Below are 26,193 nucleotides of genomic sequence, written 5' to 3'. Positions count from 1 at the left end.
CTTTATTTCAAGCTGTGACTTCGAAAGAGAGGCAGAGTAGCTTTAACGTCACCTTAGTGTATGCCCAAAAGCAAAATAATCATCCTGGCTATTAGAGGGCTGGTAAGTGAATTAAGCAAGCTAAAGGTCTCAAGGTTTAGAAATAAAATTGAAGCCTCTGAAGTCCTGAATTTTGATCTTTTGTTTTTTGCTACAGTTGATAAAATCTTTAATAATGTCACAGTGTAAAATTTTGGTTCCTGTTAAATGCAGTTTTTCTTTCTCTCCCCCACCCCAAATACTGAGGCAGTATTTTGCATCATTACAAAAATCTGAGAGGGGAGCTCAGAGAAAATGAACACTTCACTCAAATCAGCTCATGTAACCCCTGCCCAGTGCCATGGTTTAGGTGGCCACTGTGAGACTGGAAAGCCTCAAATCCATAAAAACACCTTGATTGTTTGTTATTATGGAATTTAGGAGATTGCTGTGGTTTATTTTTGTCTGTCAGGAGGGAGGCTCCTGCTGTTTGTAGAAGTTCATTCCAGATCTGTCCCTCAGATTTTTCATGCTCGGTGCTGAGACTTGGCTGCTGCCGGTGTCACATTTCTCACAAACTGCAGAAACGAGTGGCCTGACCCTTCCTAGCACAAACATGGAGAACTTTCTTTTGTAAGAGTATTTTTCACAAGGTGCAGGTGCAGACTTTAATACCCTCCCTTGTTCTAGTGAATGGTTCCATTCTCCTATCCCCCTGTGCTTTTGATCATCTTTCTCCCCGTCCTGGTCATAGCCAAACTTCAGGTAAATTCCTTCAAGCACAAAATCTTAGTCTTTGGCATATAATAGCTTTTGGTGGTGTGTATATATATATATATATATATACATATTTTTTTTCAAATACTTTCCACATATGCTGAGATGTGTGTAGGTAATCAAAAAGGGAAAATATCAAATCATGTACCAGAATTGGCCAACATACTTAATTTTTTTTTCCCCTTTTCTTTATTTTGTGCTTTCCCCACGGTTTTGATGTGCAAGAGGAGATTGCCGTATTAAATTCAGACTCACTTTCAAGAAACCTGGTTTTAGCATTTAATTTTAATAAAATGTGCTGCAAAACTCACAAGTTCTTAATAATTGGGTTAAAAAAATAGCCTGTACAAAGCTTCTAAAGCAGTATTGTGAAATCCAAATTACTCACTGACAAGTGTAATTTGAAAACATACTTGCTAGTGAATACTTAAAGCAGTCATTATCTAACAAAAAATAAATATGTTCCCACTTTTCAAGAAATAACAAAGTTCTGACTTTTCAACAGGTTTTTCTTTCTTGTATTCTAGGTACTATGATTCTTCAGATTTGCGGAGCAGCACTTTCTCCAAATGGGATGACAATTCAGATGCTTTTTGGAAGAAAGAAAATAATAGTAAAGACATTGATGTATTGTTAACTTCAAAAAGCACAGGATTTTCAGACAGGTACACCAAGAAAACCGAACTGATTTTTGTCCAGAAAGCCCAAGCTTTAATTTGATTTGAGTCCTGGTCATAGTAGAGGGAATTTCTTCGGTCTCTAGGAGAATTTGGCCAGAACTTCCATCAGCAGTTAAGAGATCTCCTGACTGAATTTATTCTGTAAGCTGAATTTCTTCCTTACATTTTAAGCTCTGTCTGTTGTGCTCAGAGCTGTTCAGTGCAGTGTCCTGGAGGTAATTCCCAAAGACTTCCAGCAGAAGAGGAAGCAGGCAAAAGATGTGGGGAGAAACTCAAATATTTGCCCTGTTCTGAGCACATACCTGCTTTGTTTATTGTGTGATGAATCAAAGGAGACCTTGTTAACAAATTAATGAAAATTTGGGGTGCCCAGTTCTGAGGATGAAGGTACTGGAGACACAAACAACAGGTGTGATTGTGATGATAAAAAACATCATTTCTCTATGAAAACTGGATTTTTATCTTTGTAAACAAGTAGAAAATATAAGGGGGGGGAGGTGTATGCGGTTGGTTGGTGTTTTCTGCCTCTCTTCCTTCTGCTTAAAATCACATTTCTCATTTATCTGAGCACTTGAGCGCATCTTGTTTGATTCATTTCATTCTGCCCCAGTGTGAATGCGGTTTCCCTCCCTGATGCAGTTCCTTTTCCTTGCAGGCCTGCGTCTCGGCGGAAGCCTGAATATGAACCTTCTGCGACCACAGACGAGGCACAGAAAAAATTTGGCAACGTCAAAGCCATTTCATCGGACATGTACTTTGGAAGGCAGGATCAGGCTGATGTAAGTAGGAAACAGTGATAAGCATTTTTAAATGTTAAAATATTCTTTGACTGTGGCAGTAAATAGCTCAAATTGGTAGAATTGGTGAGCTTATAGAATTACGTCCTCTCATTTGTTTGATAGAAATACACAAGTTTCTGATCATTTAAAATTTAACTTTAAGGCGTTGCAGTTGCACATAGGACCGTGACTCCATCATTCTTCTTTCCCGGTAGAAGTGGCAGACTGTGATTCAGCACTCCTGATTTTTGGTAGAATCAGGCTTAATTTATTCTAAATGCCCAAACTGATGCCAACAAAGCACTGCTGAAATACCTTCCTGCCATGTATTTGTTGCATGAAAACATCGTGTTTCATGTTGTAAAGATAACCAAGTAAATAAATTGTTCTGTGAATTGCACGGAGTTGAATCAGCCTCGAAAAAAGAGATTAGTATTGTGCTGCATTTTGGAGTCAGGATACAGATTTTTAATGAACAACTTACAGTGTAAACACGAATTAAAAATATAATTACTGTTTTCAGGGAACTTGGAAAAAGTTGACTTAAAAGTGTCACGTGCTTGGAAGGGTCAGCAGGATGTTAACTGCAGTGCTTTCCCCTCCATTTCACATCTTTTAGTTGTTGTTTTTAATGGCTGCATAGCTTTTCAGCAGTTGTGGGGTAACTAAAAGCAAGTGGGACCCTTGGGGTTGCAAAGATGAATGTCACTCTTGGGTAACTCAGAAATGAGATGGTGGCAAACTCAGTGTAAGTGACGAGAAAACTGAAATGGGCAGAACTTTCAGTATGGTTCACTTCAGTTCTGAATGTCTGTAGTCTCTCAGATTATCTGACATGACCTCAAAGGGTGTCAGCAAACTGATAAAATCCTTTTTATTCTCAATTCTTTTCCAGTATGAAGCCAGGGCTCGGCTGGAAAGGCTTTCTGGAAGCACATCCATAAGTTCAGCCGACTTGTTTGAAGATCAGAGAAAACAACCAACAGGTGCGTATCAAACAGAGTGAGAAACTGGAGCACGTGGGGAATGCAGGCCCTGGCTCTGCTTCTGATCACCATCATCACTGTGTTCTGCAAGCAGAATGCTCATAGCTCTAACAGGCACGGCAGGTGTAGTCACTGTTTAAAAATTAACCCCTTGAATTTCAAGCTCTCTACTTTTGATTCTGCAAGTTCAGTATTTTATACTGGGGCTCTGTTGCCAATAACAGACTGTTCAGAAAATAACATTTATCGAAGGAAAACTGTAATATTTTCCAACGAGATAACACCGTAAGTAGCTCATTAGCTGTCACAGTAATACTGGATCTAGGAAAAATCATTAAGAAAATGTTAGTGGACTTGAAATTCCCATGTAATCTGTTGCATGGCATATCCATTCAGTGGGATATTCGTTTCTGCCTCTGGCCTTGCAAAATTATTAAGGAAGATCTTCACTTGGATGGTTTGTTTCAAAGATGTATTGGAACTCCTCACATTGGAGAGTGTAGTTCATCAGATCAGAAAGGGAGAAAGATTAGATTAAGTGAAAAGAAGGCCCCTTAGGGTATTGAAAATGTCTCATGTTTTCTTTCCAACACTTCTTGGATTGTGCAATAATGTGCAATGGAAAAGGTGACAAATACTGGAACCTTCTGTAGGCTCTATCAGTTGAGTTTCATTCCTTAACTTTTGAAGAAATAGGAAAAACAGTTACTGAAGAACTTGAAATCTGTGAAATTATTCAGATAGGCTGAGAAAGCAAACAGTGTGCAGCATCTGATTTTACTTTGGAAAAGTAGGAGGGAAAAACCCCAAAAAACTCTTTAGTTCTGATCCCCTGAAAGCGAGTTTGAATACACTGACTAGCAGAGAAATAACTCCTGTTACTGGTTGCTTAAGTACAGCCGGGATTTAAGAATTTTAACTGTGAAAAAAATAATTGAGGAGGGAAGAAGATACCGAGCAGAAATCGCAGTAAGTTGCTTTAGCCACTTGAAAGAGCATTTGCAACACGGTGTCATAAATTCACGCTATATCAAATGTACAGAAACTTCCTTTCCTGCGTGTCTCTGCTACACCCCTCACCCTAAAAACTGAGGGGTGGCCCTTCTTGGAGAAATGCTGCTGCACTGACAGTGGTGTGGAATTAATGCCCAAACTGTCACTAGTTCCATAAAATAAATGTAATCAGGACACTGTCAGCAAAAACACCACTGTAGTTCCGAAGTCCTTGCTGCGGTAAAACATCCTTTGCATGTAAGGTTGTTTTTGTGAGCACTGGTGAGATGTCCTGGTAGAACAGTGTGGGGCCCCTTGATTTTGTACAGAATGCTGTAAGAAGGTTTTTAACCAAAGAGGAGGCTTCAAGAAGAAGCTTCTCTGCGTTATTTCAAAGCTGATGCTTATGAAAGTCAAGTGGCTGACTTGGAGGTGCTGATTTGGAAGGCAACCACAAGAAAAGGTGTTTTTTTCCTGCCTTGTTTACAAGAACCGTTGGAGACTAATCAAACTTAAACAGCAAATGATGAGGAAATTCTTGTGGCTGAGAAGTGGTTAAAGCTTCTCAGGTTACTTATATCTGCAGATTTTATTTCCATGACTGATTTTAGTAACAAAAATGCCTGAAGCATTTGATGAGTGGAACAGATTGGAAGGAAAGTCCAAATTTCAGCTCAGAAATAGGGCTGTCTGAGGGGAATCTTGAAGATAATTTATAAAGAGGATCTATAATATCTATAAACCCATGCTGGGTGGAAGGATTGGAGTGGGAGTCTCTCTGAATGTGACAAGGCATCTGTGCTACAAACCAGCCTCTTATCTTGGGTAAAACAAATTATCTGTAGGATTGTCTGTCTCAGCCTGCTTAAGGACTCAGGTGCCTTGAACTTCCAGGACAGAGGAGCTACAGGTTCCCTTTCTTTCTCTCTCTCTCTCTCTCTCTCTCCTCCACCCCTTTGCAAAAGACTAAAAGGAGTCTCCATTTGGAAGATGGTCTGGTTTGGGATGGTTATTCCCTGCAGCCCCATTTATTCCTGAAATCTTTGGGGTGACCTCACTGTGCCCTTGCAGAGCCTGAAGGGAGCCCACAGGAAAGATGGAGAGAGACTCTTGACAAGGGCCTGGAGTGACAGGACAAGGGGCAATGGCTTCACACTGACAGAGAGCAGGGTTAGATGGGATATGAGGAAGAAATTGTTCCCTGTGAGGCCATGGTTGCCCAGAGCAGCTGTGGCTGCCCCATCCCTGGCAGTGTCCAAGGCCAGGCTGGAGAGGGCTTGGAATAACCTGGGATAGTGGAAGGTGTCCCTGCCTGTGGCAGAGGGTTGGAATGAGATGATACTTGAGGTTCTTTCCAACCCAGGCCATTCTGTGATTGACTCTGGGATCCCAGTTCTGTGATTCTGGTTTACTTGGCTTTGTGCCTTTGACAGTATCCCATATTTGATATTAAGGCATGGCAGCAATTACTTTCACCTAGGGGGTGATGGTAATCGTTAGCATGTTAATACTTAGCATGCAGTTAGTTTAGAGTACAATTAGAGTAGTTAGTTAATTGACTTTGATTTCTCTTACCTTTAGACCTGCACTTTCTATAAGAACAGTAAAGCTAATTCTGTCCAGAATACATTGACTTTAAGGAAGGCTGGATTGCCAGCATTGTTCTGGAGTGTTAAAACCTAATTTATTGACATTTACTGTAATTTCTGTGGATTTTGCCAAGCTGCAGTTACAGTAAGGCAAAATTATACATGGAAATCATCCCCTGCATGCACCCAAGTAGGGTTCCTCACTTCAGCCACCTTTGAAGTGCATTCATCTTTAAATTGCAAGGGGATAACAGCTTCTGAAGATACAAAACAACATTGCCACAGACTGGAATTACAGAATAAGTCATCTGCTGTCCAAACATGAATTGCTTCGCTGGGAATACAGAGTGTAGAGGATGACACCGTTGGGTAGAATTAGGAAAACCTGAAAACAAGCCAAAGGAAGATGTGCTTGACAGATTGAGATCTCCGTCTAGTGCTCCTAGTCAGACATTGTACTTCAGGGAGAGAAAAAAAAAAAAAGATGGATTTTAATATAAAATTCTGTTTCCTCCACGTGTGTGTTCTCCTTTTAGGAAGCTACAATATTACCAACGTCTTGCCTTCAGCTCCTGATATAGCTCAGTTTAAACAAGGAGTGAAATCTGTGGCTGGAAAACTTTCTGTCCTTGCCAATGGAGTCATGACATCTATACAGGTGAGTAAAGATGTCACAATCTATTGAACATCAGCTGAAGTCTTTCTGTAGGCATTTAGTACCATGGATCCTGTCACTGAATGATCTTCAGGGAGAAAAGAATGAATTTGGGTTTGAGCTCTGTAGACCTCTCAAAGTAGACGGCAAATCTTTATAATTTAAAAAATAAATCTGTATCTGCTAACTCACCTTCATTAGGATAGCTTTTTTTCTTACAGTTAAAATATCCCATCATGAAAGTTATTTGTTGTCACTCTCTTTTTAAACTCATTGCAGTTCCTCACTCAAGAGTGGAATAGTTTGGTTTGGAAGGGATCTGCAGTGATCATCCAGACCAAGTCTTGAGTTGGCTCTTTAGTTGACCTTTGATCCATGTTTTTGCATGAAATAAGCTATCCTGGCCTCAGTGTCCAGCATGTTTAGTGCTCCAGTCACTTGGCAATTCCTGTTTGAGGTCAGGTGTTTGAAAATCAGGCTGGAATTGAACCCTAAACTCCAGTTCTTGGAAGCACTGCTCAATTTTCTGAAAGTCTTGAAGAATTCAGTTGCTGTTTATTGCACAAATGGAAGTAAAACTGATTTATTTCCATGGAAAGCCCACTCATACCTGGTTTGTTACTTGTTTTTACTTTTCTAGGATCGATACGGTTCCTAAGTGAAGCTAAAGGAGGATTCTTCTTCAGGCACACAAGTAATCACTGCTGATTCAAATGAAGGTTGCCTTAAGACTGATGATGTTTTTACCTGTTTCTTAGTGCAGATTTCTGACTCAGCCTTTTCTTAGTGCTGTTTCATCTTAACAGAGCAGAAATCTTGCAGCAACTTGTTACATTGCGTATCTTTTTTTCTTTTTTCTTCCTTTCCAGTCTTTAATTCTTAACAACCTTATTGTTAGATAAGCTGGGAGCTTTATTTAATTACTGGCTCTGTCTGTGAGGCAGGAAGGAGAAAGGAGGTGGTGGTGTTCAGTAGACTGTAGCAAAATATGCATTTAAATTAAACCTGTGCTTGCCAGGAAGTAAAAGCTGTTGAAGTCATAAATTGATGTGCATTAAAATGGTGGGGAATTAGTGATTTAAAACAGTATTCCAGCTAGAAGGTTCTGTGCTTAGATGTGAAGTGTGGAGAAGTCAAAACGTGGTAATACTGAATAGTGAGTGGATTTCATCTTATAGTGGGAATAGTCTATTTATTCCTAGTTTTGAAAGTCACAAAAAAAATTGCAATATAGAATCCTTAAGTGCTTTTAAAAATTCTGTATTGTGTAAAAATAATAAAAAGACCCCAAACTTGAAATATACTAAGGGCCTAATAGAGTAGTTAATTAAATGCTTATTAAAATGTTTAGCACAATCTTAGATTTTTGATAAATTATCAATTGTTGAATAAGGAAATAGTTGGGCTGTGTTTTAGACAGTCTAGAATTTATTGCTGATGACATCCTGCATAAAAATTATTATGACCTTAAAGAAAAAACTTTACAACCAAGAATGACTTCAAGTTAATTTTGTAATTCAGATTTGTAAACTGCCGATACCTAATCAAAACAATTGATATAAACTCAGTTTTGAATTCAATTTCTGTCTGTGGTCATCAGTATCCACCTTTCTAAGCACTGTCTGATGTTTGTGGGATCTCGTTTGCCCTAAGGCTCGGTGGAGTGGGAAGAGTTGCACATTTTGAAGGAACACTGAAGGGCTCTGTGCTTTCCTGCTCTCCCCCGCTATAACCCACCGCTGCACCCTGCAGGAGGGGAGGGTGGAGCTGGGATTTATTGAAGGTTACATGTTTTGTTGGGTTGTGGGTATTTTTAGGGGAGAGATGAACTTTTTTTCATTACAGCATGACTTGAAATAAAAAAAAGTATCTTCTTCCCATTCTGAAAAAAGTAATGTTTAAAAGTAGCTAAAAGGGTCTCAGTTCTGTTGAGATTTACAACAGAACAATTTTGTCCTACAAAACCTGTCTAGGTGGTCTAGCCACCTTAAGAAATTAAATAATTTCTTTTGATTGAACAAAGAAAAAATGTTTGCATTTTAGAACCTGTTTCAATGATATGACTAGAAAAGGATTTAAGACTCGAAATGTAACTTTATTGAAAGCTTTTGATAATAAAGTTTTAAAGGAAAGCATGCAGTATCTAAGAGTATGCTAAAACTCTGGTAGCAAGGAGCAGCTGATACACAGAATCAATAAACAAGAAGCCAGCTCTTTCCACTTTATCCATGGCTTCGTTGCTGGCAGAATCCTTGAGCATATGGTAGAGTGTGGAGTGAAATTCAGACTCTTCTCCCAGCTCTTCTGAAAAAGCTTCACTGGTTTCAGTGAGCTGGAGGTTTTGTACTTTCTCACCACTGAACACATAAAGAGACCAGTCGTTGTCTTTGGCAGAGCCTGCTGTAAGATGTTCACTTACCTGTTGCAGGAGAAAATGCACCATGAGCTGAAGCCTGTGCCACTGTCAGAGTCCGAATTCTAATATTTGTGTGTCACCTGCATTTAACCTGAGAGCGAGAGCCACTCCAGCTTTCAGCAGTGGGGTGTGTTACCTTTCTCCAGCCACACGTGGGAGTGTTTGGCTGGCTGGGAGAAGTTTTAACTGTGTGCTTTAGGTCACAGGTGGAGACAAATCAACACTGAAGTTGCTTATTTCCCTCCTTTGCAGTAGGGAGCAAAAGAAACCCTACAGGCAGGAAGAGAGTCCCAGCTGTTCTTTAAAAAGCTGGCAGAGCAGAGCACTGATTTTCAAGGGGCCTCTGAAGAGCATGAAGCTCTGGCTAAAGCCTCCCTTGGTGACTTACCAGTTCCATTTTCCTTAGCAAGTGTCTTTGTTGCTGAGACTTGTGTCCCTGAGAGCTCTCTCAGGTGCTGTGTGTGGCACTGAACTGGGGCAAGGGCTGAAGCTCCCGTGGCTGAGTTGTTTCTGTTTGACTGGGGCAGGGGTCAGTGCTGATCTGCTCTGGAAGTTTGGTCTGACTCCACAAACCTTGAACACAACCTGCTCTGGTCCTGCTTCTCCATTCCACTTGCTGTGAGCAAAAGCAAAAGCAGCTGCAAGCAGAGCCATCTGTTCATAGGCCTTCACTTCTGCCAGGGCAGCCTGCAGTGCACAAGTACAAATCAGACAGAACAGATCTCACTCGATTTCCCTGTGTTACGGCAAGGGCAGGGCCTGCTTTACTGCAGCACAGCAGCTCCCAGTGCAGGAAAGGGTGACCTGAGTGAAAAATGGGGAAAACCACCAGGAAACTCTCTGGCACTCACCTTTGTGGGCACAGGGACATACTTGGGAGAGTAGTCTGCTGGGAAAATGTTCACTCCAGCTCTTTTCAGAGCTTCTCTGAGGGCAAAAGGACTCATCCATTTTCCTGTGATGTGGGAAAGCACCTCCTCCTCTTCCACCACTACTGAAGACAACATACACTGATTATCCTGTTGTACAAACCAGTGAAAGGAACTTACTGGTCACGGAAGCTACTTCCTGGTTTAGCCTTTAAATATTGCTATCTTTGCTATGCTGGGTATTACCCACATCATCTGCCACTCTGGGCTGTGATCTTTCATTCCCATTTCTTCAGCTGGCTGAGGGAAGCCAGCTTTGTGTAGGAATTCAGAAATGTGTACTGATTGTACAACGTGTACACTTGTGTACTGATTTGTACAGCAGTGAACAGATGGATAATCAGCAGTGGCTTGAACTTTGAGTAGAAACAAGGAGCATTAGTAGTAGGCTGGTAGAAATGCTTTAACTTCTCTTAGTAGAGCTTGGAAGAGAGAGGAACGATTTTCAGGTCTCTAACAGGTGGAACAGGACTCATAGTAAAAAACAAATTAAATAACCAAGGCAATGCTTGGAGAGGAAGAGAGATTCAAATTGCTCTTGTGGAAGCATCCCAAATTCTTAATCAGGGACACTAATAATTATGATTTTTTTTTTTTTTAACTGCAAATGTTTGATTAAAAAAATTATTGACAGTACCTTAATTTGTATCTGAATGGTTGCAAAGGCTGCAGTAACTGTGAAGAGTCCTTCATCCACACCAGTTGGGTGCAATTCCCAGGCCTGATAGGGCAGGTTCAGGTGAGCATCCTGGAGCAGAGCTACTGTGTAAAAGGCACCCATCCCAAAGGTGATGCTCTTTTCTTCTGCTTCGTAAGTTATGTTGCTGATGCCATCAGTTCTCCACTGCTGGCCTGGACAAAGAGGATGGAAGGATACAATGATGAACACGGAAGGCTTCTAGCAGTAATGCTGAAGTAAAACAAAACCAAAACAGCAGTAATAAAATAAATTTTAGACCCCAAATGAGTTAACATTGAAGTTCCCCCAACTATTTCTAGGCTCCAAACTGGCCCTTATCTTTACAGCTGGACTGTGACAACAGTACAACTCAGTTATAAATTCCACTATTGAAACTTAAAATAACTTTATGTCCGAAGTTTGACCCTAACCTTCAGGATCCCATCGGGCAATCACAGGCACTTGAAAATAAATCACATTATCAGGGAGCCTCAAGGTGATCTGTACTGCTGCCTGTGTACCATCTTCGGCTTCTTCTGGGGAATATGGATACACCTCCAATCCAACATCCAGCAGCTTTGGCAAGAGAGGAAAAGGACAGATAAGGGGTTTATAAGAAAATGAAGGGTGTTTTTTTTTTTTTCTCTGAGTTGATCCAACCACCGCAAAGTTTTTTAAGGCACCATTTAAAATGGTTTGCTAACAGTGCACGTTTCCAGCTGCACCTTTGAGGGCAGCAGAAGAGCAGCCACCACGAGGCCCTGGAGCCCTTCCCGTGCTGCCGAAGGCAGCCTCAAGGCAGGGCCACGCCCTGGGCACAGCCACTGCCAGCAGAGCCACAGCCTCGGAACCCGGGAGCAGCTGGGAGGCAGAGGCGGGTGTAATTCCACCCTGTCCCACAGTGTCAGAGGAAGAGAGCTCACAGGGGCTGGGAATGAACGTCCCAGGCTCTTCCCCTGCCCGCAGCTCTGCCCTCTGAGTTCGGCTTTTTGGGAATTCTGCTTACTAAAGGTTCCCAGCTTCACAGTGCGATTTGTGGGTAGGTCAGCACTAGAGGAAGCCAGAGCACAGCGACCACAGCCCTCAGCCAGCCTGAGGGGCCCGGAGCCGAAGCAGCGGTGGTTTTTGGTACCACCGCGCTTTTACCTTTCACACACGAAAGCCCGAGGCTTTGCAAGCCTCGCCCCGTTAGTCTGCTGCCCAGGAAGTCGCGTCCGGTGCGGGTGAGGGCAGCGGCAGCCCCCAGGAGCAGCTCCTCAGGGCGGCCGGGGCCGATCCCGCTCCTCGCTCACCTCCACCGCGCTCCAGTCCCCGACGCGCCGGGCCCGGGGCGGCGGCTGCAGGGCCTCGATGCGGTACACGCCGCCCAGGGGCGCCAGCTGCTGCAAATCGACGGCTTGTGCCGCCTCTTCCCCGCCTCCTGCCTCCTCCTGCGGCGCGGCGTCCTCGTCTGGAAAACGCAGCGGGCCCCGGGGTTAACCCGGGGCTCCCCCGCCCGCCCCGGGCCCCGCTCCGCCGCAGCGCTCCGCCGCAGCCTCCGGCCCCATCTGCCGGCGCGCCCGGATCGTCACGGACACGCGGGGAGAGGCAGAGAGCCGGCGGCCGAGGCACCTCCCGGCCCGGGGCCGAGCTGGGGCACCGGCGGCTCCCGAATGATCGCTACAGGAATAAGGATTTGCTGACGGAATGAGCCCATCGTTACCCACGGGAGAGTTTCACGAGCGCGACGATGCGGTAGATTCCGGACAGGTTTAGTAAGAATGCAGCGATAGGAAAAGAAATAAGGCGATTAACGTAATAGATCAAAAATAAATAAAAATAAGGCACCAAAAGGTCATAGGCTGAAGGGGAAAGATGGTAATTATGAAGAGCAAGAGGAATTTACCATGAAACACAATTTTCAGATAACAAAGATAATTCCTTTTTTCTTCTGTGCATAATTACTTATATATTACTAATGTATGAAGTTAGTGTTTAATTAATTGGAAAATGTTAGCAAAAGGCAGAAACGCTGTGGACAAAAATGGCCATAAATATTTTCTTTAAAAAACCAAACCAGCCCACATAAAACATCCCATGGGGTGGTACAGGAGAAGTTACTGTTGCCAGGAATCAAGAAAAAAGCGTTCAATACTGTAAAAACAGCTACGAAATTGTTATGAAATTTGCTCTGAGAGAATAAGACCATTATCACAAAATGAAAACTCTCTATAAATTGTCTTCAAGCTTAAAAAAAAAAAAAAAAAAAAAAGGGGTGAAAATGGTGTTAATTTTATGTCAGATTTAGCTACATTCTGCAGAGGTTTGACTCTACTGTATCACACACCACCATAACGTCCTTTTGCAGATATCATGAACAACAAACTTACCTGAAGTAAAAAACATTGTACTGCATTTAACAGTGGCAGCTTACACTTTAACTATGTTTTCAAAATAGTAATACAAAAATATATAGGTGTCTTCTAAAGAAACTAATTATTGTCCCAAGGTCATTTATCTCCTTAACAGTGGTACAATAAAGGTAAATCCAGAGAAACTGTCACTCTTCTGTGTTGTTGCATTTCTGGTTTTTAACCCTCATTTACCTGGCTCCTTGTTTCGAACTAAGGTTACTGAGCATCCTTTCACTGCTATCCTCAAAAGTGATTGAAAGGGTTTGCAAACCATGAGCATGCCAGAAAAAGAAGTTTTTTCCTTATTTTCTTACTAAAACAGATGAACAAGCTGGAAAACATTCAGGTATAATTTTGTATCTGTGCACATCCACTTCACCTAATACTGTGGTAGGGGTTTTCAAAGCCTGACAGAAATAAAATACAAATTCCTCCACATGAGGCCCAGGTCCTTTATATTCTCTTGAAAACCTTGCTTTTAGGGTCTAGGCACACAACTGGTTCACTGCACTGTGCTCAGTCCAAAGTGTTGTGGGGTGGCATTTGGTTTTTTTACCAGAAGAAAAAGGCTGTAAAGTGGAGCTAAATTATGCTAATAGTTTTTGCAGATGTTTCATTTAAGTCAGTACCACACGAAAACTCACTCTTATTAAACCAAAGGACAACACCACAACACTGGAGAAATTTGTAACTTACATGGGAGAGACAAACAGTTTTATTTCCTAGAATTAGGCCCTCTTCTAACAAGGTGTAAGAGCAGGTATCTCACTTTAAGCACCCATTTAGGTAATACTCAGTAACACTCCACACTACACCAATGCCTACCGTGATATGCATTGGAATCATCATTTTTTGAGGAAGTAAATCTCCCTAGGGCCTGGCAGATTCATAAAGATTGTGTGTCTCACCCATAAACATATGTATAATAATACACATATCTATATAAAAATGAAAATCATGAACCTAAGCATAAATAATAAATAATAAAAATAAGGGTGGGGACAAATTCCATTTTCCTATCTGTCCTGTTATCTTTCCACATTTAACAATCATTAATAGAAATGGCAACAAAACTCAAGTCTTATCAAAACATCCCTATATTTATAAACTTTGCTTCATTCACGTGGAGATGGTGCAGTGTTTCCATGGAACACAGAATGGCCTGGCTTGGAAAGGACCTGGAAGTCCAGTTCCAGCCTCCTGGACACCTTCCACTATCCCAGGTTGCTCCAGAGCCCCAATCCAGTCTGGCCTTGGATGCTTCCAGGGATGGGGCAGCCACAGCTTCTCCAGAAAACCTGTGCCAGGGCCTCCCCACCCTCAAAGGGAACAATTTTTAACAAATAAAATACTTAGCCTAAGTACTTTTTAAAGAGCTGCACGTAAAAACTGACCAAATACCTTGTGATGCCGCATCCAAAATGTCTGAATTCTTCTCAGTTGCCTCCTCAGTGTCTTTTGTATCATCCGTGTTACTGCTGTTTTCTTTCAGTGAGGCAGCACTCTCCCAGACAAAAAGCAAGAGACATTTTTCCATTAGTCAGAGACAAACACAACGAAGGTATCGCCTCCCTCAAGGAGGCCCAAGGAGAAGGGATACAGAAACATTGGTACCAATCTTGGTACCAGAGAATGTGGGGGAGCCCAAGGCACAGCCAGGCAAGAGGATGCTGAGAAACATCCCCCTGGATTTGCAGACAAATATCCATCCCAGACAGGGATTCATCCATGCCACGGCAAACTCTGCAGGCACAGCACCTTCTGTGCCCTGGCTGTGCCTGCCAGCACGTGGGAAGGACACACACGTCCTCCAACAGGACAGGAGGTGAGAGGGCAGAAGCTGAGAGAAGCGGAACCTTCAGAGGGAAAATTCACCAAATGGATCGAGAGAAAGAGCAGAAGATGTGGGAAAGAAAAAGAGAGGAAATAAATTGGAGGAACTTAAAGAAAGTCTGAGGAATGTAGGTGAAAAGTGCCAAAAGATTTGATCTGCCACGCAAAAAAAAAAAAAAAAAGAAAAAAAATGAACAACAAGACGTAGGATTTCAAGCACCGATTCACTACTGAAAAGGAGAAATGCCATGGTCATGAACAGAGGTTCAATCCCCGTTTGATCCCTGCATGGATCCCAGAATTTATTCACTTGAGAGCTGGACTCGAGGATCCTTGTGGGTCCCCTTTCCACAAAGAATATCCAGTGAAATTTCCAAACACACTAAGTAGGCCTAAAACTAGATGTTTTGTCAGTTATTTCTGCAGAAATTTTAGGCAGAGAACACAGGGCATTTATTTGAAAGCCACAGGTGATGCACAAAGTGAAAACCCCAAATGCAGTATGGACAACACAAAGCCAAGCAACCTCCATTACACCTAAAGCCAACACATTCCACGGAACAGAGCTGAGGAAGAGGACAGGCAGCCAGAAATAGAACTTGAAAAGCCCTCTAACAGCAAAGGGTCAGCACACAGACACGGAGCAGCCAGGCACCTGCACAGCCAACACCTGCTGAACTCTCAGTCTTACTCTGCACACTGCAAATTTTCCTAGAATTGGATTCCTGCAGGGATTTTGTGGGGCTGTCAGTTTTGCAGAAGCAGAATCCATTCATCCGTACATATGCCAGAGATTTACAGAAATACCTTGCAACGGCACTTCATGCTTGATCCTTCTCTTAAAACCACCAACCAGATCCCAACTGCACGCCCTGTCCAAACTTCCCTTTCTACTTTCCATTCCCTTGAGAAGATCTGTGACACTGTGGACACAGGCTGCCTTTTGCTATGAAACATTTAAGGATTTGGCTGTCCTGCACAGGACACTGCGACTGAGCTTCAAGTGCAGGATGTCCTTTGAGGAGGTTTTTTACTTACCTTTCTGCCCTCAGAACACGTTTCCTCCGCAGCAGGCACGCTGAGCTCTTCCCTGCCTTTCTCCTCCTCTTGTCCTGGTCCTTGCCCAGTGTCTTTTGGATGCTCAGCTGAGTCCTCGCTGTCTGAGGCCTCCTGCCTTGGCAGCCCCTGGCACTGCACCCACAGGGGAGACACGTGGTCGTAGCGGGTGTGCAGCAGGCGAACGGCCACGCCGCTCAGAGCCAGGGATTTGGGCAGGTCAAAGCTGTGCCCTGCCTCCTGGAACACGTGGCTCTTGAACCTGGAAGGGCAGTGACAACGACAACGGGCCCTGGTAAGATTGGCAGCGCTTCAATTGGTGTTTCCTCACAAATGGTCAAATCTCTTTTGGGATTTGACCCTCCAGCAAAGCCACAACTCCAAGGGGATCAGAAGTTTCAAAAGGGAGTCATGACAGGATGACAACCTGGCAGGATCAGATGGCAGCTCTTCTAGAAACCACATTCCTGGTAAAACTCATTTATTGGGAAAATCCCTGCACAGCTGTCCGTGTTACATCACTCTCAGCACGTTTCAACGTAATTCAAATAATACTTAATTTTGGATAAGATAAGCTGGTCACGAGTTCTAAAAATCTTCTAGTAAAGCAACACTTAACTTTTAATTGTTGGTGGAATCATTTAGGTGCATCTCTCTGTTGGCCAAAAGGCTTTAACACTTAACCCATATGGGCTCTTCTGGTCAGTTTGATATTGCTCAGCACCCACCCTTCTACTTATCCTAACAAAACTCACAGCAACAGGTCCTTAGTCAAGCTGAAGTCCTTTTAAAACCTTATTCCTTATATTTATGGAGTGGGAGTAGGAAGTCTGCTCAAAAATCTCATTTTGAGAATGTACCGTTTAAATAGTAATCCAATAAAACCACCAAACTTAGGATTCAGAAATGATATTGCATCCCAGGCTCGGAAATAGCTTCTCTAACCAAGTACAAGGTATCACTCACCGCTTTGCAAGCAGCTGGAACAACTTAGAAAATATTAAATGCATCAGCAAGAAACACTGCTTCCAGAGGAATTTCAATTCTCTGCATGAGCTTTATCGTTTTTCTTCCAAATTTGTTCTGTCAGTGACAGGGTTCTGCTGTTGCATTTTAAGAAAGAAATTTATAAATCTCTAAACCACTCCTTAGCAACAGCCAGCACTGAGAGTCTGCAGAACGGATGCTATTCAACAGCAACAAAAGATTACGTGAAATTGATTCTTGGTGTTTACTCAACAAAGCCAGGCCGCATTTCAAATTAATAATTTCAGTGTGCTGTACCTTGCTTTCTTCTTCAGATTGACCCAAATACAGAAAGTGGTATTTTTATCCTTTATGACTGTGTGCATATTCCCAGTTTCAGGATCTTCATACATACTAGCTGTCTACAAAGAAAAAAGCCAAATAAAACATGTTATTTATTTCACTTTGATTTACCTACATTCACTTGAATAAATAAATACATATAAGATGGAAAATACACCAGACCAAGCCCAGCTTGTATTTATGTACTAAAGCGTAACAGTTATAAACTCAAATCCGTTTCTTAAAATTTGAACTACATTTCTTTTTTTTCCTCTGACTTCATAAATTCTGTGAGCCAACTACTGCCAGAAAGGGCTTCTTCCATTATTTCCCTAATTCTCAGGATAAATAATTAAAACAGACAAACAAAAAAAAGATTTACTGAGCAACAGTGGACTCCCCAGAGTCACTGCACAGATTACTTGATCATTTAGGCAACATCAAACCTGTGAAATAATAATTACATTGGGAGCTTAATCCTAAACTCAATAAAGAATTCAACATTTCTTCATTTCCAGGGGGTTTTGATTGTGCACATACAACTGGTTCACTATTTCACTAATATTCCACTGCTAAACATACTTTATATATATGATTAATATTCTTGAGATAGCTAGGTCACTATCTACACATGCAGCTCAAAAAACTGACTCTCCAGCACAATTTCATTTTCTTCTTTGCATACTCTTCACCTTTCCCAAGAGCTTAGTTTCAAGAATATTTTAATCACATGAACTTGTATTAAGAAGAGGTGTACAAGGCAATCTTATAAGCTGCTTTTCACATCTGCATTTTTTTTTTGGTACAGCAAACAAATTTTATACACCTGCTCTCGTTTTCATCATCTCCAAATCTCACAAAACTTCCCAGTAGTTTATTCTTGTCTGACTCAATGATGAGATTTTCCACTGTAAAGTTCAGATTTTCAGGAGCTTTGAATAATTGCAAAGTCTGGTGAGTGCTATAAACATGATCTGGAAACTCTCAGGCTCCTCTCGTGACAGCTTAGGACCAAACAAAGCCAACCATCATTAAAGGACACTTGGAGTGACACTTACGTGCACATAATCACAACTTTGAAGCAGTAAATCTCACTCACTTTGAGCAGGTTCAGAGTAGCCTCGTTGTACTTCTGATGAAGCAGATCCTGCAATTGCAAAATAAATTCCTGGTACTGGTTTCGTTGTTCTTCTGTGATCTCATCTGGTGAAGCCTCCAATAGATGAAACTCCAACTTCTCAATCAACTAGAAGAAAAAGTATCTGTTTTGACACTATTCTTAACAATATTGTGTGTTCTGTCATAAAAAATGAGGCAAACCCACCTCCTTTGTACCTAAACGGATTCTGGTCACAAAAATAACCCTTTTTTTATAGACACATAGGAAATCTAACTCAGAACCAAACCAGCCCAATGAAAACTGTATTACACATGCAACTTTCCCCTCTGGTTTCTAGAAGGCCCCACTTAACTTTCTGAAAAACAACATAAAGTCAGCATAAATGAAAATAAAATCTTAAATTTACAGAGCAGGCACAGATTCCTTAAAATTGCTTCACAAGCTATCAATGGCTGGTGACTTCTGTTGGTAAAAATCAGCTCTGGGACCTTTTGCTCTTACAGGACATTTTACTGGCTCAAGTGTTACAAAACGAGATTGCTGTCCACCAAAGCATTTATATCTGACACGAGCTTGTATGCTCTGGTTTGAAATGGAAGGGAATATGGGTGTTGGAATGCTAGAGCTCAGTGTAGAAACACAGCACACAAATCCCTTAAATGCGTACTGGGAGTCAATACACATCTTCTTCGGGTTAACAATAAATCTGTTATAAAGAAAAATAGAAAAAACTGAAGAACTTCTAGGTGTTGAAGGTCTTTCAGCCATTTGGCCATGAAAAAAGGGAAAACAGATTTAGAGGGGGCTGTTAAGGGTATGTTAAGCTTGAACTGAAGTACACCAATTGAACACTTACATTTAGGACCACTTCCTCCTTCTCCATCACAAGCTGAACATCCTCCTCTTGGTGGTCACGCCACAAGCTCATGAAAGTGTTGATTTCCTGAGGTACAGTGGGGTCAGGAGTCCCATCACAGCTGAGGTAACGCTCCCACTACAGAAGAGTTCAGAGACAAGAGGATACAAGGGTGCTGCATGCTGCTATTACAAGAAAAAGGAGGATTCTGAAAGACAAATGTGTTATAGTGACAAATTCACACCTGCATCTACACAGAATTCCAACACCACCTGGTTTATTATCCCTATGCCAGGAAAAATGTTTTACTTTGACATTAATGTGTTAAGAAGCTTCTGCTCACCTCACACTTGTTGTTTATACCTGTTTGTCAGTGGGTGCTCCACAAAAGCAATGAATTCAGTACCCGCCACAGGGGAGGGGCTGGAAGGATAAAATGACTGAGAACAGAAACGAGGAAGGTGCAGGTGGAAGAGGCAGGTGGGTCTCAGGTCAGATTCTGCCAAGAAAACTGAAAATTGCTACACTGGCAATGAAGTTGATTAAGAGCCTCTACTGCAACGTATTTACTCCTTCTTCTCTGCCTCTGAAGGAGATTTCCTCTCCCTTACCAGCATTATCTTACTCCTGTTGTAGAAACCCCTGGTAAGAAACTCCTAGATTAGTGGGTTTTTAAAATAATTTTATTTTCAAAACAATTCTTGGTCATTCCTATAAGTGGTGGAAAGAAAAAGTCAGTGGCAGACTAAACCCACTTAATGTCAAACACAAGCCTAACATTGGCTCCTGGGATCAATTTATAATGGAATTTTTTTCATCCACAGAACAGGATATTAATGAAACACTGCCCTCCTGTTTGCTGTGAAGATTAATAGCCCCATGTTACTGAAAACTGCATTTCAAAGGAAAATGTATCTTTTAAAGCAAAAGCACTGAAAGGATTGCATTCCCAACCACTTCCATCAGCATTCCCACTGACTTTAAACAAGGCAACAACAGAGGAGTCCTGAGTGCACTGGAAACTCCTGTATTAAAGACTGATCAATTTGCAGTAATAAGACATCTGATTTCTTTTTTTATTATTATTTTTTACATCTTTGCACTTAAAAGAGAGGTTCACTTTTATCAGCACATACTTAGAAGTAACAGCACTTATTTTGAAAAAAAAGGATAAATTTCATGGTAAGTTCTAAATGCATGTCTTTATCTAAACTGAAATTGTTCAGAAATAGATGCGGAAACTCAGAATCTGGTATTACGTATTTCCTCTGACCTAAATAGTCTTAACAACAGACTAAGAGAAACTGGTGTTTCCCATAATCTACGTGTGTTTTATTAGACTTATTTTAAAATCAATAGTTCTAGTTTGTCAAAAACATCCAAAAACAACAGCTGGCAATGATCACAAGCTGTAACAGGGAAATTCCAATTGCATTCAGAGGAAATTTGTTATAGTGAGAGTGGTAAAGCTGTCAAAGATGCTGTGGTAATTCCAACTTTTAAATATTTCAAAACCCAACTGAGCACCTTGATTTAACATCACTTTGCCCTACTTGGTGCAGGAGGTTGAGCTACAGGAACTTCAGAAGTCCTCTCTAACATGATTTATCTTCTGATTGTGAAATTCTTCTGCAGAGACTTTAAAAGCATTAAGCAATGAACAAGAAAGAGAGAAAATCCCTGTGTCCACAAGACCTTAGGATATTAAACCTTAGGTTCCTTACCTGACCAAATCTCACTATCAGACTGTTACTGAGTGACGTGTCTGCAAGATTCACAAGACTGAAATGTACTCTATTTCCACACCTTACCACTTGAAATTGAACTTGACAGGTACATAACGCCACTGGGTGATGATTCAACCACCATGGATGTCACCCTAAACTGCAGCCATCAGCTTTTAGCTGCATTCTCATACATTTCCAACCCTGACCTGGGTTTGTGCCACATCCTTCAGAAATCTGGCAAACCTCTCTCTCTGAGTGATGACTTGTGATAGCCAGGAACCACTGAAACAAATGTTCTACAGAATTTCTTTTTAAGCCCTGGCAGAACTTTTTTTTTTTTTTTTTTTTTGTGAAATGGTTAAAAGCAGAACAAATTAAAGAAATAAAAGCGGAAGAAGACACCAGAACATCTGAAATTACAATTCCTTGTGACTGCTGGGGTAAGGTGTGGGGCACTGATACTTTGATCACCAAACAGGCTCCTCTTTGCCCTCCACGTTTCTTTTCTGTGTGCTCCAAAGTAAAGAAGTGAGCGTGGCCTGTCACTGCTTTGAGACAGAATTCAAAATGCTGTCAGAGCACACACCTACACTCAAGAACTGGAAGCTCCTAAAGCCTCCTCCTTTGCCAAACCTCTGGGCAGATTTTGGCAAGAAAACTTACCTTGGCTTGTTCTTTGTAATCCATTTTCCACTGCTGTGCAGAGAGAAACTTCTGTTTCAGTGAGTTCAGTTCTGCTAGTTCAGACTCCCTCTCTCTTTGATACTGTTAAAAATATGTGTATATGTCAAACAGAGCAGTTAAAGATTTGACTTATTTCTTACAATTATTTTGTATAGAAGAAACAAATTTGGGCTATTTGAATGAGTTATTATTTAAACAAATCCAAACACTGAAAACTTGCTTTTTATATTAAACACACTGAGAAGAGTGCAGTTGTTTGCAATATGCTATTGTCATCACAGTAGCTGCTGAGCCATATGATAAACATAACGTGACATATGATTGTAACATCTCACTTGAACAGTTTCCACATCAGCAGCCTGGAGACAGCTCTAATGGGAGCCACTAAAAGTGTAAGCATCATTTGGAAAAAGGGTACAAGGCTGTTTTATTTTTTCCCTCCAAATTTCTATTGTTTTAAGGTCACCTTCTCCCTAGGAGGAAAAAAATATCCTGTGACATACAAGAGGAGAAGACAAGAGTGACTCTCAAAAAAAAAAAAGTTTGTTGTAAATCTCTTTTTTCTTTTTTTTCTTTTTTTACAACAAAAATATTTCTCTATTACCAATCAGTTTTTGTTCTGAATGCCAGACTGTTCAGAAAAATAAATATACATAGTCTAATACACACACATATATACAAACACAAATCACTGTATCTGCTTGAGCAGGGAACCAGTTAAGGAATTTGCACCAAATATCCTCATGGGGAACATGAAAAATACATTCAATTGAAAGCACAGTGGGAAAAAAAAAAAAGGCATTTAATCAAACTGAAGAAACACGTATCACAAAAGGTAATGTATTTAAATTTATCAAAACTGGGAAATTTCCTCAATGTTGTTCTGAACACGTAAGGAAAGAAAAGGAAGGAAATGAATTCCTATACTAGGAAGTTAATTAAGGAAAATAATTCCTATAAATTACTGGTGTTTTACAGGCCTTGTCTCAAGTTTAGAAATAGGACTAGATTTTTTTTATTGAATAAAAAAACTAACCTTTGCCTCTAGCTTTTCCAAGTGCTGTTGATATAGTCTCTCCTTTTCAAGTCTTTCTGCTTCTTCTTGTTCAGCTCGTAATTCGGCTTCATCTGAGGATTGGGAAAGAGATCAAGGGCATAACTGTGCTGTCCTAAATAAAATCTAAAAAATGATTTGGTTACCAGCTGTAATGATGAAACCGCTGTAAAATGAGCAACAGAAATGTTTATCTTTCACTGCACAGAAATCTCCCACGTGAAGATTGATCCAAATTAATTTGAATGCTACTAAAACATACTCTCTGGCACCGCCCCATCAGTCTGTGAGGATAAAAGTGGAAACAAGGACCAGCAAGTTCAGCAGCAGGAGTGCTCTCTCCACCTACAGCTTCAATGGACACAGGTTCTCAATGCAAAGCCTTGAGTGAAACTCAGTGCTTTAATCCCAAATTCCTCTTCTTCTTTCCTACGACCACTGGTTTCCTACAATTTCAATTTTACAGCTGTTTGTTCATTGCAATCCTCTCCAGGATCTGCTACTGCACAGTTTTGGCTTCTCTTTGCTGCCATAGGGACTAGAAAATTAGAGAGGATGTGAAAAGTAAAACTGATTCAACCTCTAAGCCCTCAGTCTAAAGTGGCACAGCGTGTGCCTCAATCCAGATGTTCCCAAACAGTGACTTGATGTCACCACCTCCAAGTGAATCATGACAAGCGTGTGTGCTGCACTGAGGCAAGTTCCCAAATCTGCCTGTGCCCAGCTGAGCTGCCACTGCCACCACAAAATCTTACCAGTGATTAGCAGTCACAGCATGCTCAAGCCCCCACCAGGATGGATTCATGGTAAATTAATTCTTCCCAAGTTCCTAATTGCAGTGGGAACAACTGAAAAAGACAGTATTGCTCTGATAGGGAAGTGAGATGCAGCATCAAGGAGAGGGAATTTGGCCCACACCAGAAAAGAGGGAAGAATCATTTCTATTTGTGAAACAGACAGCAATTCACATCTAGTTCATGACGTTACTTTCAGCCCATTTATTTAAAACAAATGATTTATCTATCATATTCCCTCTAAATGCACAGTACCTTTCTGCTTCCCTTCCTTTCCTTTCTTCGATTTTCCACTTTTGCCACTGGACTTCATGTTTGCAACAACAGAGAAGAAAACAAATGTCAGTATTATTTTAATGCAGTTTAGCAGTTCCATAACTCTGTAACTTTTCCCTTCCAGTGTGATCCCTCAATTAAGATTTTAGACTCCCTAGACAGCCAACGAAGCCTCCAGAATAGTAATGCACATTCTGGACACAATTTTCTTCCCTTTTTTATGATTAGGTCTTACAATTAATGTCTTTTCTATGCTAGACATTCCCAAACACAGCCACAACACTAGAGCATTAGAATATTTTGGTTTAATGTAGAAATTGAATAACAGGCAGAGCTGCTAAGAAAGTAGAAGTTACAACTTCCAGCATCTTAGGAAATATTGGAAAATGTGTTTTGGGACAAGCCTGGCATTTAATTCACAAGATAAAATACCAGAGTTCTCTTTTCTGTTAAAAAATCTCACTGCCACTCCAAACAGTGCACTGTTCACATCTAGCATAATCCTAGAATAACTATATTTTAAATTTGAGGTTCTCAGAAATTATCTGACCACTGGTCCTTCCTCACACACCAAGTGTATTACAAGTACTTTTATTTCACACTTTGATTCTGATTATCACACATTCAGATACAAATAACTACTCGTTCACTTCACACTACTTGGCATGGCAATAAATATATTGGCATAAATATATATATAAGTGCAGCTTTGAGTACAGAGATTGCCATGAGGCTGGGACAAATAAAATGGTGACAACTAAGTGTCACTGGAGTCTGAGTGCATCTTATCACATTTGATACCAAAGCATTCGTTTGCAAAATTATCCCAAAATAGAGTCTGTAAAACTCACACTTCTACCCATTAGGATTTCAGAGAAGAATTTGTTCTTTTCACTTTGATAAACAAACAAACAAACAAACAAACAAACTGAAAATAGAAAATCTGCTTGTTTCAATTACTTGCAATCACATTTTAGTCAACTTCTTTTTCCATGCTTATGACTTAACAGAGCACTGAGAAGAGTGAGATGCACAGCTGGGGAGGGGTAGGTAAATTCATTATCACTGAATTAAGAATAACCCAAAGGATAAATATGTGCAATTCAGTCTCCCATGGACTTCTGCCTGTTGTCCCTTAGCCCCCCCTTATTCTGTGTCTAGCCCATGACTTAAATAACTGAATTCCAGAATCATTCAGGTTGGAAAAGACCTCAGAGATCACGGAGTGCAAGCTGGGCCCAATCCCCACCTCGTCACCCAGCCCAAACCACTGAGTGCCACATCCAGTCATTCCCTGGACACCTCCAGGGATGGCGACTCCAAACCTCCCTGGGCAGCTCCTTCCAGCACTTGACAAACCAATCACAATGAAATCCCTCCCGATGTCCAAGCTGAGCCTCCCCTGGCACAGCTTGAGGCCATTCCTCTTGTCCTGTCTCTTGTTCCCTGGGAGCAGAGCCTGACCCTCCCTGCTTGCCCCTCCTGTCAGGGAGTTGTGCAGAGCCAGAAGGTTCCCCCTGAGCCTCCTTTGCTCCAGGCTGAGCCCCCACAGCTGCTCCTGGTGCTCCAGCCCCTTCCCTGGACACACTCCAGCCCCTCAATGCCCATCCCGCAGTGAGGGGCCTGGAACTGGACCCAGGACTGGAGGGGAGGCCCCAGCAGTGCCCAGCACAGGGGACAGTCACTGTCCTGGTCCTGCTGCTGGGGCAGAGCCAGGACACCGCCTCTCTGCCCGGACACCCGTTGCCAAGCCGAACAAGCAGTGGCTGCACTGGCCACGCTCTCTGCAGCAGCGCAGCAGGAACGCTTGGCCTCCCTGCAAAAGGCACAAAAGCTCGGTGTCCTGGAGACACCTCTTCCTCCTTCAGATTCAATTAACACTGGCTAGCTGCCTCAGGGGGGAAAAAAAAAAAATCAGATTAAAAAAATCAACACAACAGTGAACTACAGAGTGTTTCTGCCTACCCACCTTGTTGTTTGGTTTTGGACCCTAAAAGAAGGGGGAAAAAAAAAAAAAGGAACATCAGACAACTTATCAGCTAGAAAGGAATAATTAGAAAAATACTTCTGTTCTGTTAAAACTGGATGTGATCATCTACTGAAAAGCTATAATGACAATAATTTCAAAACCGTAGAAAATCAGCCACCAACACACGACTCTTGGAATGAAGTTTGTTACCACAGAGCCATTCCGGCAGCGAGGTCAGAGCCACTTCCCGGCCGGGCCCACACGGAGCAACCGCAGCAGCAAACCACCGCACACGGATTAACACGGGGGCTCACACAAGACATAATGCATCCTTCAGGCGCTTCTTTCAGCCTTAAAGCCTTTCCCCGCCTCCCGGGACTTTGGTAGCTAAGGAACACCCCGCTTTACACTCCACCACCTCATCCTTCCCCATGGCACCATCCTTCCCTTCTCCACCACGTAACCCGCTCCCCAGGCCGCTTCCCCGCCCCACCATGTCCCGCAGCGGGTGGCGGTGCCCGTGTCCCTGAGGACGCCGATCCCGCGGTTCCCCTCAGGCCCCAGCGGGGGGCGGTGCCCGTGTCCCTGAGGACGCCGATCCCGATCCGCGGCTCCCCTCAGG

At 42.0% G+C, this 26,193-nt stretch overlaps 2 protein-coding genes across 7 annotated transcripts in view; one reads left to right on the top strand and one right to left on the bottom strand.

The window, feature by feature from the left end:
- ARFGAP3 (ADP ribosylation factor GTPase activating protein 3) overlaps window positions 1-7,784 on the top strand; it is a 26,837-nt gene extending 19,053 nt beyond the window's left edge. For both annotated transcript variants that reach the window (XM_040062165.2, XM_058420275.1), the window contains exons 12-16: window positions 1,323-1,460; window positions 2,131-2,254; window positions 3,150-3,240; window positions 6,359-6,480; window positions 7,118-7,784. In XM_040062165.2, coding sequence (XP_039918099.1) covers window positions 1,323-1,460; window positions 2,131-2,254; window positions 3,150-3,240; window positions 6,359-6,480; window positions 7,118-7,135 — 493 coding nt within the window. In that variant the 3' untranslated portion in view covers window positions 7,136-7,784. The remainder of the gene's footprint in view (window positions 1-1,322; window positions 1,461-2,130; window positions 2,255-3,149; window positions 3,241-6,358; window positions 6,481-7,117) is intronic.
- Window positions 1-26,193, bottom strand: part of DNAI7 (dynein axonemal intermediate chain 7) — a 27,017-nt gene extending 824 nt beyond the window's left edge. The window contains exons 1-16 of one of the 5 annotated variants that reach the window (XM_040062161.2): window positions 26,065-26,193; window positions 25,572-25,592; window positions 23,582-23,633; window positions 22,515-22,606; window positions 21,458-21,559; window positions 19,068-19,205; window positions 18,191-18,337; window positions 17,068-17,171; window positions 15,766-16,045; window positions 14,296-14,398; window positions 11,794-11,951; window positions 10,933-11,077; window positions 10,460-10,674; window positions 9,745-9,912; window positions 9,467-9,580; window positions 8,564-8,896 (exon numbers count right to left, since the gene is read on the bottom strand). In XM_040062161.2, the coding sequence (XP_039918095.1) occupies window positions 8,621-8,896; window positions 9,467-9,580; window positions 9,745-9,912; window positions 10,460-10,674; window positions 10,933-11,077; window positions 11,794-11,951; window positions 14,296-14,398; window positions 15,766-16,045; window positions 17,068-17,171; window positions 18,191-18,337; window positions 19,068-19,205; window positions 21,458-21,559; window positions 22,515-22,606; window positions 23,582-23,633; window positions 25,572-25,592; window positions 26,065-26,067 (2,118 nt within the window). In that variant the 5' untranslated portion in view covers window positions 26,068-26,193 and the 3' untranslated portion in view covers window positions 8,564-8,620. Of the gene's footprint in view, window positions 1-8,563; window positions 8,897-9,281; window positions 9,581-9,744; window positions 9,913-10,459; window positions 10,675-10,932; window positions 11,078-11,793; window positions 11,952-14,295; window positions 14,399-15,765; window positions 16,046-17,067; window positions 17,172-18,190; window positions 18,338-19,067; window positions 19,276-21,457; window positions 21,560-22,514; window positions 22,607-23,581; window positions 23,735-25,571; window positions 25,593-26,064 lie in introns of those variants that run through there. The other 4 variants (XM_040062158.2, XM_040062162.2, XM_040062163.2 and 1 more) reach the window with 4 other exon arrangements.

Source organism: Hirundo rustica, chromosome 4 (genome assembly GCF_015227805.2).
Source record: "Hirundo rustica isolate bHirRus1 chromosome 4, bHirRus1.pri.v3, whole genome shotgun sequence".
NCBI classification, from domain to species: Eukaryota; Metazoa; Chordata; class Aves; order Passeriformes; family Hirundinidae; genus Hirundo; species Hirundo rustica.
Note: the sequence above shows the minus strand (reverse complement) of the source record. Positions and strands in the feature narration are given on the sequence as shown.